The sequence below is a fragment of the Capricornis sumatraensis genome, chromosome 11, assembly GCF_032405125.1.
Source record: "Capricornis sumatraensis isolate serow.1 chromosome 11, serow.2, whole genome shotgun sequence".
Taxonomy (NCBI): domain Eukaryota; kingdom Metazoa; phylum Chordata; class Mammalia; order Artiodactyla; family Bovidae; genus Capricornis; species Capricornis sumatraensis.
Window position 1 is genome coordinate 22,563,075 of NC_091079.1, and position 13,258 is coordinate 22,576,332.

Genomic DNA, 13,258 nt, shown 5'->3' on the forward strand with positions numbered 1-13,258 from the left:
AATTAGTGTTTAATGGGGACGGAGCTTCAGTTGGCAGCAGTGAACACGTTCTGGAGATGGTTGCATAACTGTGAATGTTGAGAGAGTTGTAGACCCTTTTCCCAGTTTCCTTTAATGGTACCGTCTTGCAGAGGATGAGATGGTTGAATGGCATCACTGACTCAATGGACGTGAATTTGAGCAAACTGGCAGATAGTGAAGGACAGGGAAGCTTGGCATGCTGCAGTCCATGGGGTTGCAAAGAGTCAGACACGACCTAGCGACTGAACAACAACCGTCTTGCAAAGTTACAGTACAGTATTGAAACCAGAATATTGACTCACTAATCCTTTGAGGTTTGTCTGATTATCCACATTTTTATTCACAATTAAACTGGGGCTTTGAGAAGCACACAGGCCTGTCTGGGTCACTGACATGGCTAGTGTGGAGTCGGGTGGAACGGGGCTTCAGATTTCCAGGCAGTGCTATTATGATGTTCTGTGGATGGGGCAGCATTCATCTGCTTGTTGGACCATTCATTTAACAAACATTGATTAACTCCTATGGGCCAGATGCTTTCGTAGGGGTTATCTAACTGAATTCCTCAACAGCACCGAGAATCAGGTAATATTGTTTTCCTTCTTCCTCTTTTAAAAAAATAATTACTGGAGTATAGTTGATGCTGTTTTCTTTTTATATCTGACAAAATTGGCACAGCAAGGTTATAAAAACTCTCCCAAGGAAGCTCGGTTTATAAGATGAGGGACGGTAATGGTGTGTAGTTCCTCCTGTCTCACTCTGTGCTTGGCACCTTGCAGTTTGCAGCCTGCCTTAATCCAGATATCTTCTTAGAAGGCAAGTTTTATATTACCCCCATTAGTTTTCAGCTCAGGAGCTCAGGTGGCCTGGAGTAGAGTCCTGGTCTTCTGATTCCACTGCAGAATCTTCATGCTTTCTGCTGAGAGGCTGAGGAAGCAGTTCCTAACTTCCTTCATTTATTCAGCTTTCTTTGAGCACCGACTCCACATCAGTGTCTCGTGAAGTACTGGGAATGGGAAACCCGAGAGGCTCCTTTTGAACTGCAGGGGCTCCAAGCTTGCTCCAGGAGCAGGGCACTGTGGTAAGCACTATGGTAGCGGCCCGTAGAACCCCCGAGGACAAACGGTACCCCGCCGCTTGGCTTGGGGCTCTGCCGGTCTTCCAGCTGGGGGACGCCGGCATCCCCGCGTGCCGGAGTGGGAGGCAGCCTGCAAAACCCGTGTACACCCTCAGAACCCCTTCTCTCTGGGCAGGGTCTTCACCATGAGCGTCCCTGACTACATGCAGTGCGCCGAGGACCACCAGACTCTCCTCGTGGTGGTCCAGCCCGTGGGGATCGTCTCGGAGGAGAACTTCTTCAGGATCTACAAGAGGATCTCATCGGTGAACCAGATCAGCGTGCGCGACTCGCAGCGCGCACTCTACATCCGCTACCGGCACCACTACCCGCCCGAGAACAGCGAGTGGGGCGACTTCCAGACCCACCGCAAGGTCGTGGGCCTCATCACCATCACCGACTGCTTCTCGGCCAAGGACTGGCCGCAGACCTTCGAGAAGTTCCACGTGCAGAAGGAAATCTACGGCTCCACGCTGTACGACTCGCGCCTCTTCGTGTTTGGGCTGCAAGGGGAGATCGCGGAGCAGCCGCGCACCGACGTGGCCTTCTACCCCAGCTACGATGACTGCGCGACTGTGGAGAAGCGCATCGAGGACTTCGTGGAGTCTCTGTTCATCGTGCTCGAGTCCAAGCGTCTGGACAGAGCCACGGACAAGTCCGGGGACAAGATCCCACTCCTCTGTGTCCCCTTCGAGAAGAAGGACTTCGTGGGGCTGGACACAGACAGTAGGTAAGTCGACCTGGAGCCCAGGCTCCAGAAAGGGAGGAGCAAGCGGGAGGGTTCCCTGCAGTGGTGGCGGGGGAATGGTGCAGTACACTGGGTTTCAGACTTTCTAAAATTGAGTGGAACACACTTTGGTTGGGGGAGATCCTTTTAGGGTTCGTGTGACACTTAACTCCCCCTTTTTAGTCCAGACCCCCAGGTGGGACCCCTGGAGCCAGTGTCCAGAGGGTAGCCACTGTCACTAGGACAGTAGAGGAAGCTGAGCTGAGATGGGCTGCAGGTAAAAGGCAGGACAGGTGCTGAGACTTAGTCTGGGAAGAAGAATGTGGACTATCTTAGTGTTTTTTTTTTTTTAATTGATTGCATGTCAAAATGATAACATTTTACATATATGAGATCAAACAAAGGACATTATTAAAATCAGTTGCAAGTGTTTGTTTTTTACCTTTTTAAATGTGGCAACTGGATTCACGTGCCTTGCATCTTATTCCTATCGGACAGCGCTGCCCCAGGACACGTTGTGAAGACTGTTACTAAGCCTCACCCCTTCTGTGTGTGGATGGGGTGCTGAGCCCCAGAGGCAGCAGAACTCCAGCCTGCTGGGCTGGAGCTGGGCCCATGCCTCCTGCCTCCCAGGCCAGGCCCCTCCTCCTGCCAGACGCCCCAGCGCCAGGTCCCCAACTTAGGATATCAGAACCACTGCAGAGACTCCTAAAAGAGTTCCTGGTGCAGAGGATAGCGTGTTCATGGTCTCTGCGTCACAGGGATCGCTCAGTCCTCACGTTAGCCCTGTGATGCAGTCAAGAATCGCAGACGAGCTCTGTGGGGCCCCTGCTTGCCCTCTGCTCCGTTTCTCTGCGGCCCTCCCACAGAAAGGATCAGAGACGTGGTCCCCTCGCTGGCAGGGGCACTGCCACCTGGGGTGCTGAGCCTCTCCCGTCCTCTGCAGGGCTCGCGTGCTGGTCCCGCAGGCGAGGACGGAGGGCATGGTGTGGGCGCCGCCGTGTCCCCTGCAGAGTAGGTGCTCAGAGTTTCCTGAACTCACTGAGTTTGAATCCGACTTTCTGGTCGTTGATAAGTTAGAGGAAAAGATGCCAGAGAGCAGAAGGAAAAAGTCCAGGCCAGCTCTGCGGGGAGAGGCCCAGAGGCCCTGGGCCGCCCCTGCAGGTGGTGCCTGGCAGGGTCTGGAGGGGCCTCCCTCCCGCACCCGGACTCCTGTGGCCTCAGGAAGGGCAGGGCGTGTCACACCCACAGCTGTACCTGCTGCTTGCATGACCCTGTGACCACCATGCCCACCCTGCTCTCCTGCTGCTTGTAGCCCAGGTGGCAAGGTCTGTGAGCCCTGGCACCACCAAGGGGCAGAGCTGCCTGCACCAGACCCACCAGACCCACTCAGACCCACCAGATCCACTCAGACCCACCAGACCCACTAAGACCCACTCAGAACCACCAGACCCACTCAGACCCACTCAGACCCACCAGATCCACTCAGAGTCACCAGACCCACCAGACCCACTCAGACCCACCAGACCCACTCAGATCCATCAGACCCACCAGACCCACTCAGACCCACTTAGACCCACCAAACCCACTCAGAGTCACCAGACCCACCAGACCCACTCAGACCCACTCAGACCCACCAGATCCACTCAGATCCATCAGACCCACAGATCCACTCAGACCCACTAAGATCCACTTAGACCCACTCAGACCCACCAGATCCACTCAGACTCTCCAGACCCACTCAGACCCACCAGATCCACTCAGACCCACTCAGACCCACCAGACCCACTAAGATCCACTCAGACCCACTAGACTCATTCAGACCCTCCAGACCCACTCAGACCCACCAGAGCCACAGACTCACTCAGACTTACTCAGACCCACTCAGACCCACCAGACCCACTCAGACCCACTCAGACCCACCAGATCCACTCAGACTCTCCAGACCCACTCAGATCCATCAGACCCACCAGACCCACTCAGAACCACCAGACCCACTCAGACCCACCAAACCCACTCAGACCCACTCAGACCCACCAGACCCACCAGACCCACTCAGACCCACCAGATCCACTCAGACTCTCCAGACCCACTCAGATCCATCAGGCCCACCAGACCCACCAGACCCACTCAGACCCACTTAGACCCACCAAACCCACTCAGACCCGCCAGACCCACCAGACCCACTCAGATCCACCAGACCCACTCAGATCCATCAGACCCACCAGACCCACCAGACCCACTCAGACCCACCAGGCCCACTCAGACCCACTCAGACACACCAGATCCACTCAGACCCACTCAGACCCACCAGACCCACTCAGATCCATCAGACCCACCAGACCCACCAGACCCACCAGACCCACCAGACCTTCCAGACTCACTCAGACCCACTCAGACCCACCAGACCCTCCAGACCCACTAAGATCCACTCAGACCCACTAAGATCCACTCAGACCCACCAGACCCACTCAGACCCTCCAGACCCACTCAGACCCACTAAGATCCACTCAGACCCTCCAGACCCACTCCGACCCTCCAGACCCACTCAGACCCACTCAGATCCATCAGACCCACCAGACCCACTCAGACCCACTCAGACCCACTCAGACCCACCAGACCCACTTGACCCACTCCCGCCGGCCCCTCAACTCACCTGTCACCTCCTGCTGAGCCCCAAGTGTCAGGCAGGGTCTGTGCTGAGGTAATGGTCCCTGACAAGGTGGGCCCGCGTGTGTACCCGCATTCCCCAAATCTTAGTGCCTGTGGCATCAGCAGGACAGACTCGTGGGTAAGCGACTGAAGCTGGAGGCCCCGACCCCTTGACCTCTGCCTTCTCCTTGCCACACGAGGCCCCAGGGGACATTTTTGATTATCAACTTCTTGAGGTTGCGGACCCAAAGGTCTGCAGGCCGAAATGTTGAGAATGCCTGTTTTGGCTTCTTGAGATCTCTGCTCAGTCTGGCGGGAGGAACTCAATTCAGGACACGTGCTTGGCGCATGGTGGCCAGTCCTGTCCCAAGGTGTTTATGCAGAGCCTCCATGTGCTGGAAAGTCAGCAGTGAACGAAACCTCCCTCCCGGTGGGTCCATTTGGCTCTCACTGGCCCCATAAACGCTCAGCCGTCATGTGGACTCCGGTGAGATAATGGCACCAGCGAGCGCAGCGGAAGCGTTTACCTCCAGTCACTGTGTGTCCCTTGTTGCCACCACGAGTCTCAGTCGCCTCATTTTCAAAACAGTGATTCAGTTCAGGAACAGAGCCCAGAGCCACACTCTCTCCCGCAGCTCCTGGTAGGAGTGACAGAAAGAGCCCAGCCTGAGGGATCGCATTTTGTGGCTCGAGGCTCTGCGGCCAGTGCCTCCAGCCACAGGCCCAGCCTTCCCGGGAACCGCGGGTGGGAGGGCGCGGGGGCGTTTATCGTCGGTCCACACGTGCCCCTGGCCTCATCAGAGCCCACGTCAGTTCTTGAACATGCTGTCAAAGTTGTTTTTGTTCTGGTGTGTTTCTAATTTTCGCTTGTTCCTCTTTCTTTTCTTTTCCTTTGTTCTTTTTCTCTCATACCGCCCTGTGAGTGTGTTGTTGGGTCTGAAAAGGTAGGCTGTGCACGGGTTGCCCTGGAAATAGCCGGACTCCCCCTTTGCTGCCTCTTCACCGCCTGATTGCTTTAGAAAACAGAAACCTAACTGCTGCCTTGATCCATGTCTCATCCCGGTCATTGTTTTATTTTCTAATTCTTTTTGCTTTTTTAGCACATAACCCACTGGCCTTAGATAGCTGTCCAAATTCTTGCTTTGGGGAACCTGTTTGGTCCCACATTTGGTGACAGATGAGCCCTTGTTAATTTTTTTTTTTTTTTGTTTGTTTGAGGAAGTGAGATGCTAGTTGATTTAAGTGGCTGCAAGGGGTTTTTCCTGGGATATTTTAACTTGGAAAGACAAAGTCTGCTGCACCTTGCTTGACCCTGGCTTTCAAATAAACATGCCAGGCATGCGATTCTTGGCTGTTGCTGCGTATGCATGACGGTGCTTACTGGCCAGCAGTTGCCGGTGAAGACACGCCCGCCTTGGACAAAGCTGGCCGTGGAGGGATGCTGCTGGAGGGAGCAGTCACTGGGTTTTCTTTCGCTCTCTCGTTGCCCGTACCATTTACTTTGTCCCAGTGACTTTCCGTCATAAAGGGGCAGAGGCTACTCTGCTAGGGCATTTGTCTTTGTAAGGGCAGTTTTCCTGGGGATCAGGGAAATATGTCCTTCTCCTAAATTGCTAGCTGCTTTGGATCTGGTGGGCACAAGGACCTGTACAGATGACCACGGCTTCCTTTCTGCTTTAGCCAGGTCTGTGGTTTAGCTTAGCAGATGGACAGGCCCAACCTGCACCAGCCTTTACTTTTAACCCATGTCGGTAAGAAATAGCTGGTTGTGTATTTGTTGAGGCTCACGGCCACCACTGATGGGCATGTCATTAACTGGTGGTGGTGGACCCCCAGCACACACAGTCAGCCGTGAAGGGAGGCACCTTAGCTGATCGAGGACCTTGCATTCTCGCCCTGGTCATCTCACCTCCTGGGGAAGGGTTTTGCTGCCACCACTGTGCTGGCCAGGAGGTCTTGTTTCTCCTTCAAGGGTCTGGTCCAAATGCGGACACTTTCATTTTTTGTTGACTTTGTCTCACTTGAGACAGGCCGGATTCCTAAAAGAGTCCAACCCATCCTGGGGTAGGGGGGCTGCAAAACAGAAGGAAGTGTGGCAAGGACAGGTCAAGGCCGTGTGGTTGGGAAATGCAGGGTGGGATCCTGTGATGGCTTGGCAGCGCCCTGGACGCAGGGCCTTCCCTGTGGCTCTCAGGGCCCAGCGATGGCAGTGACCGAAGCCTTGCCTCGGCTCCTGCACTCTCACCTGCTTACTGGTGGGTGTGCCCGCTAACCAGGGGCTCTCCCAGACCACAGACCCTTCAAAGTTCAGACTGTGGGAGAACCACGGGTCCTTTTTCCTGGGCCTCCTGTAAGAGACTCAAGTGCCTTCCTAGGTGGCCGGTGCCAGGGAACATGTCCCTCTTCAGGGAGCACCCTTCAGGGAGCACCCTTTGGAGGATTGTGACTCAGCACACACTTGCTGTGAGCTGGCTGGGTCCGGGTCCCTTGGAACCAGAGCTGAGATACACTTTGAGATAGAAATGGCAGGACCGATGACGGTGCAGGGGTCGGGTGAGGGACAGGGGAAGTCAAATGTGACGTCAAGGTTTTGACTCAAACAGCTGGGCGTGTCCTGGGGCTGTTAGCTAGAATGGAAGTTTGAGACCGTTACTGAAACTGGGAGTACCTGCTGGTGGTTGGGTTCCAGAGTAAATGGTAAATGTATTTCAGAAGCCAGTCAACATTCAAGCGATGGTTTCAAAGAGCCCGGGGCTCAGGTGGCAGAGCTGGACTCGAGGCATGCATGAGGCTGGCAGTTTCAGTGTGTGCTTACAGCCGTGAATGCGGGAGCGCGTCCGGAGAGTGTGGGCTGAAGGTCCAGGGCTGCGACGCGGTTGGAGGAAGGCCTGGGCCATGGAGGTTTTGTGTGGTGGGCTTTCCTTGTGGCTCAGCTGGTAAAGAGTCTGCCTGCAATGCGGGAGACCTGGGTTCAATCCCTGGGTTGGGAAGATGCCCTGGAGAAGGGAACGGCTACGCATTCCAGTATTCTGGCCTGGAGAATTCCAATGAACTGTATAGTCCACGGGGTCGCAAAGAGTCAGACATGATTGAGCAACTTTCACTTTCACTTTCTTTCTGCGGTGTTTGGGGTTTTAGCAGCAGCTGCCATTTACCCTTAGGGCCTGGGAGGTGGGGCAGCCTCTTAAAGAAGTCGGAGGGGAAAGACAGATGTGCATCTTGGGAAGATGCTCTGGCAGTGGATGGAGGAAGCTGGAGCTGGAGTGGTGTGGGAGGGTGGAGAAGGTGGGTCTCATTCACCCTTGAGGCGGGGAGGAAGGCCTGGGGAGGTGTGGAGCCCCCGGTGGGTCCAGTGGACACGAGCAGTTCACACTGGGGATCTGAGGATGGAGAGGGTGCACGCTGGGAGGAGGGGCTGCTGTGCGGAAGGATGGTGGTTCGGGAATAGTCTTTCCTCTCAAAATAGACTTAAACCCAGATCTCTTAAGGACACTGATAGTTACTATGGAGGAAGCAGTTCTTTTTTGATCCTACTGTGGTGGATACAAAGATGAGTAAGACAGTCTGTCCCAGAGGCTTGATACTTGTTAGAGGGAGTATGCCAGTTTAAAAGGGGGGAAGGCGGGGGAGGGAGGCTAGCCAGGTTCTATGTCAGGTGCTCCCCTGCCCCCATATTCCGTTCACGCCACATGGATGCCATCCGAGGTGGGGGTGGCAGCCCCCTTTTGCAGAGCGTGGAGCATTCTCAGGTGAAGCCACCAGGTCAGCATCACAGGGCTAGTGAATGCTAGAGCGGGATTCAGGCCTTCTCAGCCTGCAGGGCGTGTTCTCTCTCCTAATCCTGTTACCTCCCTATTGTGTCTGGAGGGTCTAGTGGACCAGTTTGGAGCCTCTCAGAGAAAGCCTCAGACTTGGGGGCTGCAGGTCTGTCTCACGGAGCTCAGCCATGTCTGATGGTGGGGCAGCACCAATGTGCTTTGCATCCCAGAGACAGGTGTTGGTCCTGCTCCTCGGGTGATGACGTGCTTGCAAAGGACGCACAGGTGGAATCATCCTTCGAGCATTCTGAGTGTGTGGTGGGAACTGTCCAGGCCTCCCTCGATCAGCTTTCCTCAACAGAACCTAACTCTTCTGCAGGGTAGGCTGGGCCGTCTTTATGGAGCGAGGGTTTAATATCCAGTGTTAGCATAAAAGAGTTCAGATGGAGAAAACCGACGTTAACTATTGATGTTCCGATTTCGTAAGGTGAGATGCAGTGTCAGTTAAGGGCCCATGCAGCATCTGAAATCGAGTACAGAACTCTGCCTTTCTCATGTTCTAGTTAGAGCTGTCCATGGACAGAGGAGCCTGGCAGGCTGCAGTCCACAAGGTCCCACAGAGTCAGACACGACTAAAGCGACTTAGCATGCACGGTGTAGACTTGTCCACTTTGGAACTTCAGCTCCACCAAAGGGGCGCCTGTCAGTGTGTTGGTGTGATTGCATTTACACAGTGCACGTAATCTAGGCTTTTTCAGCCCCTAATATTCTAGTGCAGAATCATGGGCTGTAGCGGTCACTTAATTATGCAATGCTTGTAAAACTATATAATACCAAAAGCAGTAAGAGAGTACCTTCATCAGAGTTCCTTTGGGTTTTAGTTGCAAAGTGTGGTTGAGCAGCTCTGGTTTCTCTTTGGATTTGAATATGTAGTTTCTTTGCAAGTAAATTGGACTTTGGATTAGAATGTACCACCAGCCGTGTAAACGGTACCCAGACCGCGCAAATATGACCCATGTTCTTCCTCTTTCTGATCAGAAGTAACGGGAATCACGCAGTGTACTTTAGTGGCGTTGTCCTTAGTGTGCAGTGCGGTGTGAGCGTCTCCTTGGCAGTGTTGACGGCTGTGTTAGGTGCTTCCAGAAAGGAAGCATCTCCCTTTAGCTGGGGAGGCCGGCAGCTCTGTGGCTGTGCTTTAGCCCTGATTCATTTGAGGCCTTTATGACTGAGGGCTTGTTGGGTTGTTATTAATTTTTCTATCAATCCTGAATTCCAGTTCCTTTAGCCCTAGCGTTAATAACTCGTTAAGAATAAGGAAATAAATTGAGTCGCCCTTTGAAATATTTAGAGCATATTCACGTTTTTGCTTAAGGTCTGTTTTAAAATTTACAACAAATTACGACCTGTTTTGAAAATTTGCATTTCGCGTTAACTTCGCATTTATTTGCTGCTGTGGCTTCATGTTGTGTTTTTCTTTGTCATACTGTTTGCTTGTATGTTCTGTTTTCCCATATCCATGAGCAGCGGTCACACACTGTAAAAATGCTCATAATGTGTTTGTAAGAACTCTGAACTTCCAGAAAGACTTAAAAAAAACCAAAAACCTGACATAATTTTCAAATGATCCATGAAGAAAGAAAGGATCCGTGTCTTTTTGGAAGAATTTTAATGAGAAAGCTTATATTGTGAATTCTGCCAAAATTAGCGTAAAATATTTTGGTTGCCCACAGCATAGCTGACTAGAAATAGAATTGCCTTCATTCCTTTCTGTTTCCCACTGTCTTTTCAAAGGATTATGAACAGGATTGCTCATAATCTCAAGATGACCCAGTCTTGGGGCACACAGCACTCCAAGAGTGAAATAATTTATGTCTGTCTATGCTAGAATTTTATGGCATTTTGGAGACTTTCTCCCAAATAATAGGATTCATTCTATTTTTATATAATTCAAAATATTTTATATTGTTGTGTTACATCATATAACCTTTATATGAAATACTGTAAGCATATTTAGATGACTTCTTTTTGTAAAAATCCTGTATTTTCAAAGCCAGCTCTTTCTGATCACAGTGACTTCACTGTTTATTTTTGAAACTGTCCTGGGCTATATTTTCTTACAGCAGATGTGCACCTTTGTAAGTTTGTACAGAGATGTAGTAATCTACTTTGTTCAGAGAGGTAAGACAGGATGCTTTAAAGCAAATTTTAGTCTAACAGGAAAGGAGTAAAGTCTCTTAAGAAAAAGTGTAATTCAGAATCTGTTGAGTCAGTGTCGTGGTGGGGTCTGTAAGCCGCTGTGTGTTAGGAGCCCACAGTCATGTGAGCGGAGGAGGCGAGTGTGACTTCGGAGGCTGCATCCTTCTCTGGTTAGAACAGGAGACACCGCGGGCGGGGAATGGGCCTCGTGCCGCCCACCTTTGGGAGGGAGAAGCCCCGCAGGTGCAGAGGCTGGAGGCGGGGAAGGCTTCCTTTTCCTTGAGAAACTGAGTCAGAATGAGCCCTACGGCCAGTGGGAGGTAGCTTGGCGGAAGAGCCAGGCCTCTGGGATCACTGGGGAGGCTGGGGAGGGCAGGGGGCAGGGGAGGGGGGCTGGAGCTGTACTGGGGAGGCTTACAAGGCTTTGAAGTGGGGGGAACCTAACCAGACTCATGCTTTGGGAAGGCCCCTCTGGGGGGGTAGGCGTGTGTGTGTGTGTGTGTGTGTGTATGTAGCAGGGTGGGGGTGAGGCCCCTCTAGGTGCCTGTGTGTGTGTGTGTGTTGCAGGGTGGGGGTGAGGCCCCTCTAGGTGCCTGTGTGTGTGTGTGTTGCAGGGTGGGGGTGAGGCCCCTCTAGGTGCTTGTGTGTGTGTGTGTTGCAGGGTGGGGGTGAGGCCCCTCTAGGTGTCTGTGTGTGTGTGTGAAGGGTGGAGGTGAGGCCCCTCTAGGTGCCTGTGTGTGTGTGTGTTGCAGGGTGGGGGTGAGGTCCCTCTAGGTGTCTGTGTGTGTTGCAGGGTGGAGGTGAGGCCCCTCTAGGTGCCTGTGTGTGTGTGTGTGTGTGTGTGTGTGTTGCAGGGTGGGGGTGAGGCCCCTCTAGGTGCCTGTGTGTGTGTGTGTTGCAGGGTGGGGGTGAGGTCCCTCTAGGTGTCTGTGTGTGTTGCAGGGTGGAGGTGAGGCCCCTCTAGGTGCCTGTGTGTGTGTGTGTGTGTGTGTGTGTGTGTTGCAGGGTGGAGGTGAGGCCCCTCTAGGTGCCTGTGTGTGTGTGTGTTGCAGGGTGGGGGTGAGGCCCCTCTAGGTGCCTGTGTGTGTGTGTGTTGCAGGGTGGGGGTGAGGTCCCTCTAGGTGTCTGTGTGTGTTGCAGGGTGGAGGTGAGGCCCCTCTAGGTGCCTGTGTGTGTGTGTGTTGCAGGGTGGGGGTGAGGCCCCTCTAGGTGCCTGTGTGTGTGTGTGTTGCAGGGTGGGGGTGAGGTCCCTCTAGGTGTTTGTGTGTGTTGCAGGGTGGAGGTGAGGCCCCTCTAGGTGCCTGTGTGTGTGTGTGTTGCAGGGTGGGGGTGAGGGTGCTCCAGAGCGGAAGGGGTGTTGGAACCCAGGAGGGGCCGTTGAGGTGACAGGTGGGGCGATGCGGGTCTGCTGGGGGCTGGCGGGCGGGGTAGGTGCAGCGCCCTCCTCGGGGGAGGCCTGTCGAGGGGGGCTGTCCTGGCAGACAGGTGGGGGTCAGGCTCACGTTCCTCTTCTCTCCTCTGCCTTATGTGATGATCTTAGTTCAGCCAACGCTGGGAACAGAAAGCTCCATTCCAGAGTTGGAGAGGACGGGATTCAAGTTTGTCCCGGGATCTGTACATTCATTTAGCTAGAAGCCTCACGTCTTTTGGACTGACATAGGGGTTTTTAGTTCTTGATCAGATTGCTTTCTTGGTGGGAGGAAATTTAATATAGCTGCTGTTTTGCTTGAAAAGAAATCTTATCTTTAAAGAAATTTAATATTCAAAAGAACGGGAATGTTTAAAATGATGAAGTGAGATATTGGTATGGTTTCTCTGGTTTCTGAGTTGATACGGAGTTGGAAGCTGTTGCATTATTTAGCAGCACATCCTTGCCAATATTTAAAGAGCTGTTAGTGAGTGTTCTGGGCCCCACCACTCAAAGCATCATTAAAGCTTGCTCTGAACTCGTGAAGATAAAGGTCTTGTTTGCAAAAGCCAAATAGTTGGCTTGTAATATGCAGCACAGCTCTCTTTATAAAATAATAAAAGGTTTGACGTTAAGAAAGTGGAAGATAATTGATTTTTTTTAAAAGGCTGAAACAAACTTTCTCGTGGTAATGTTATGATTGGAAAATTTGCAAAGAAGAAGCCTCCTCTCATATTATCCATGCGAAATACAGGTACTCTACTGCATGTAGAAAATAACTTGGCTCATATACTGGCAATGATGGTGGCTGGCTTTCAACCATAGAGCCTAAAGTTGCCGCCTTAGCGTTTTTTGCAGTGAGAGAGATGAATAGTGCTTAGCCAGCGTGCGTTGGGGCCGAATCTGGGCATTGGCAGTGATAGATTTCCGTTCACCTCCGCTTTCAGACATTACAAGAAGCGGTGCCAGGGGCGCCTGCGGAAGCATGTGGGGGACCTGTGCCTGCAGGCCGGGATGCTGCAGGACTCCCTGGTCCATTACCACATGTCGGTGGAACTGCTCCGCTCGGTGAACGACTTCCTGTGGCTTGGAGGTAAGAGGACCTGGTGAAGAGGATCACATATGCCGTGGTAGCAACCGATCCTTGGGAAAGGAGAACACTTTGGAAAAATGGCTCTAAAAACATAGGGTGAGGGTGGGGAAGCTGTCTGCTGAGCGGGCTGCAGTGGGGAATCTTCGGAGTGACCGCCTCGCCTTTCCATGCGCCCTTTCCCAGTCGCGCCTGCATTTCCGTCCTGCTGGATCCAGGATGGAAACTCTCCCTAAGATGCACCGAACTTGCTTGCTGCTTTGTGTCTTTTTGCTTTTTGTTTATTTTTTAA

At 52.7% G+C, this 13,258-nt stretch overlaps 1 protein-coding gene across 5 annotated transcripts in view; it reads left to right on the top strand.

The window, feature by feature from the left end:
• The first annotated feature begins 1,281 nt into the window (after nt 1–1,281).
• The window catches only part of TRAPPC9 (trafficking protein particle complex subunit 9), a 385,435-nt gene continuing 373,458 nt past the window's right edge, over nt 1,282–13,258 (top strand). For 4 of the 5 annotated variants that reach the window (XM_068983498.1, XM_068983502.1, XM_068983503.1 and 1 more), the window contains exons 1-2: nt 1,282–1,865; nt 12,824–12,969. In XM_068983498.1, coding sequence (XP_068839599.1) covers nt 1,282–1,865; nt 12,824–12,969 — 730 coding nt within the window. Of the gene's footprint in view, nt 1,866–5,437; nt 5,459–12,823; nt 12,970–13,258 lie in introns of all 5 variants that reach the window. The other variant, XM_068983500.1, reaches the window with a different exon arrangement.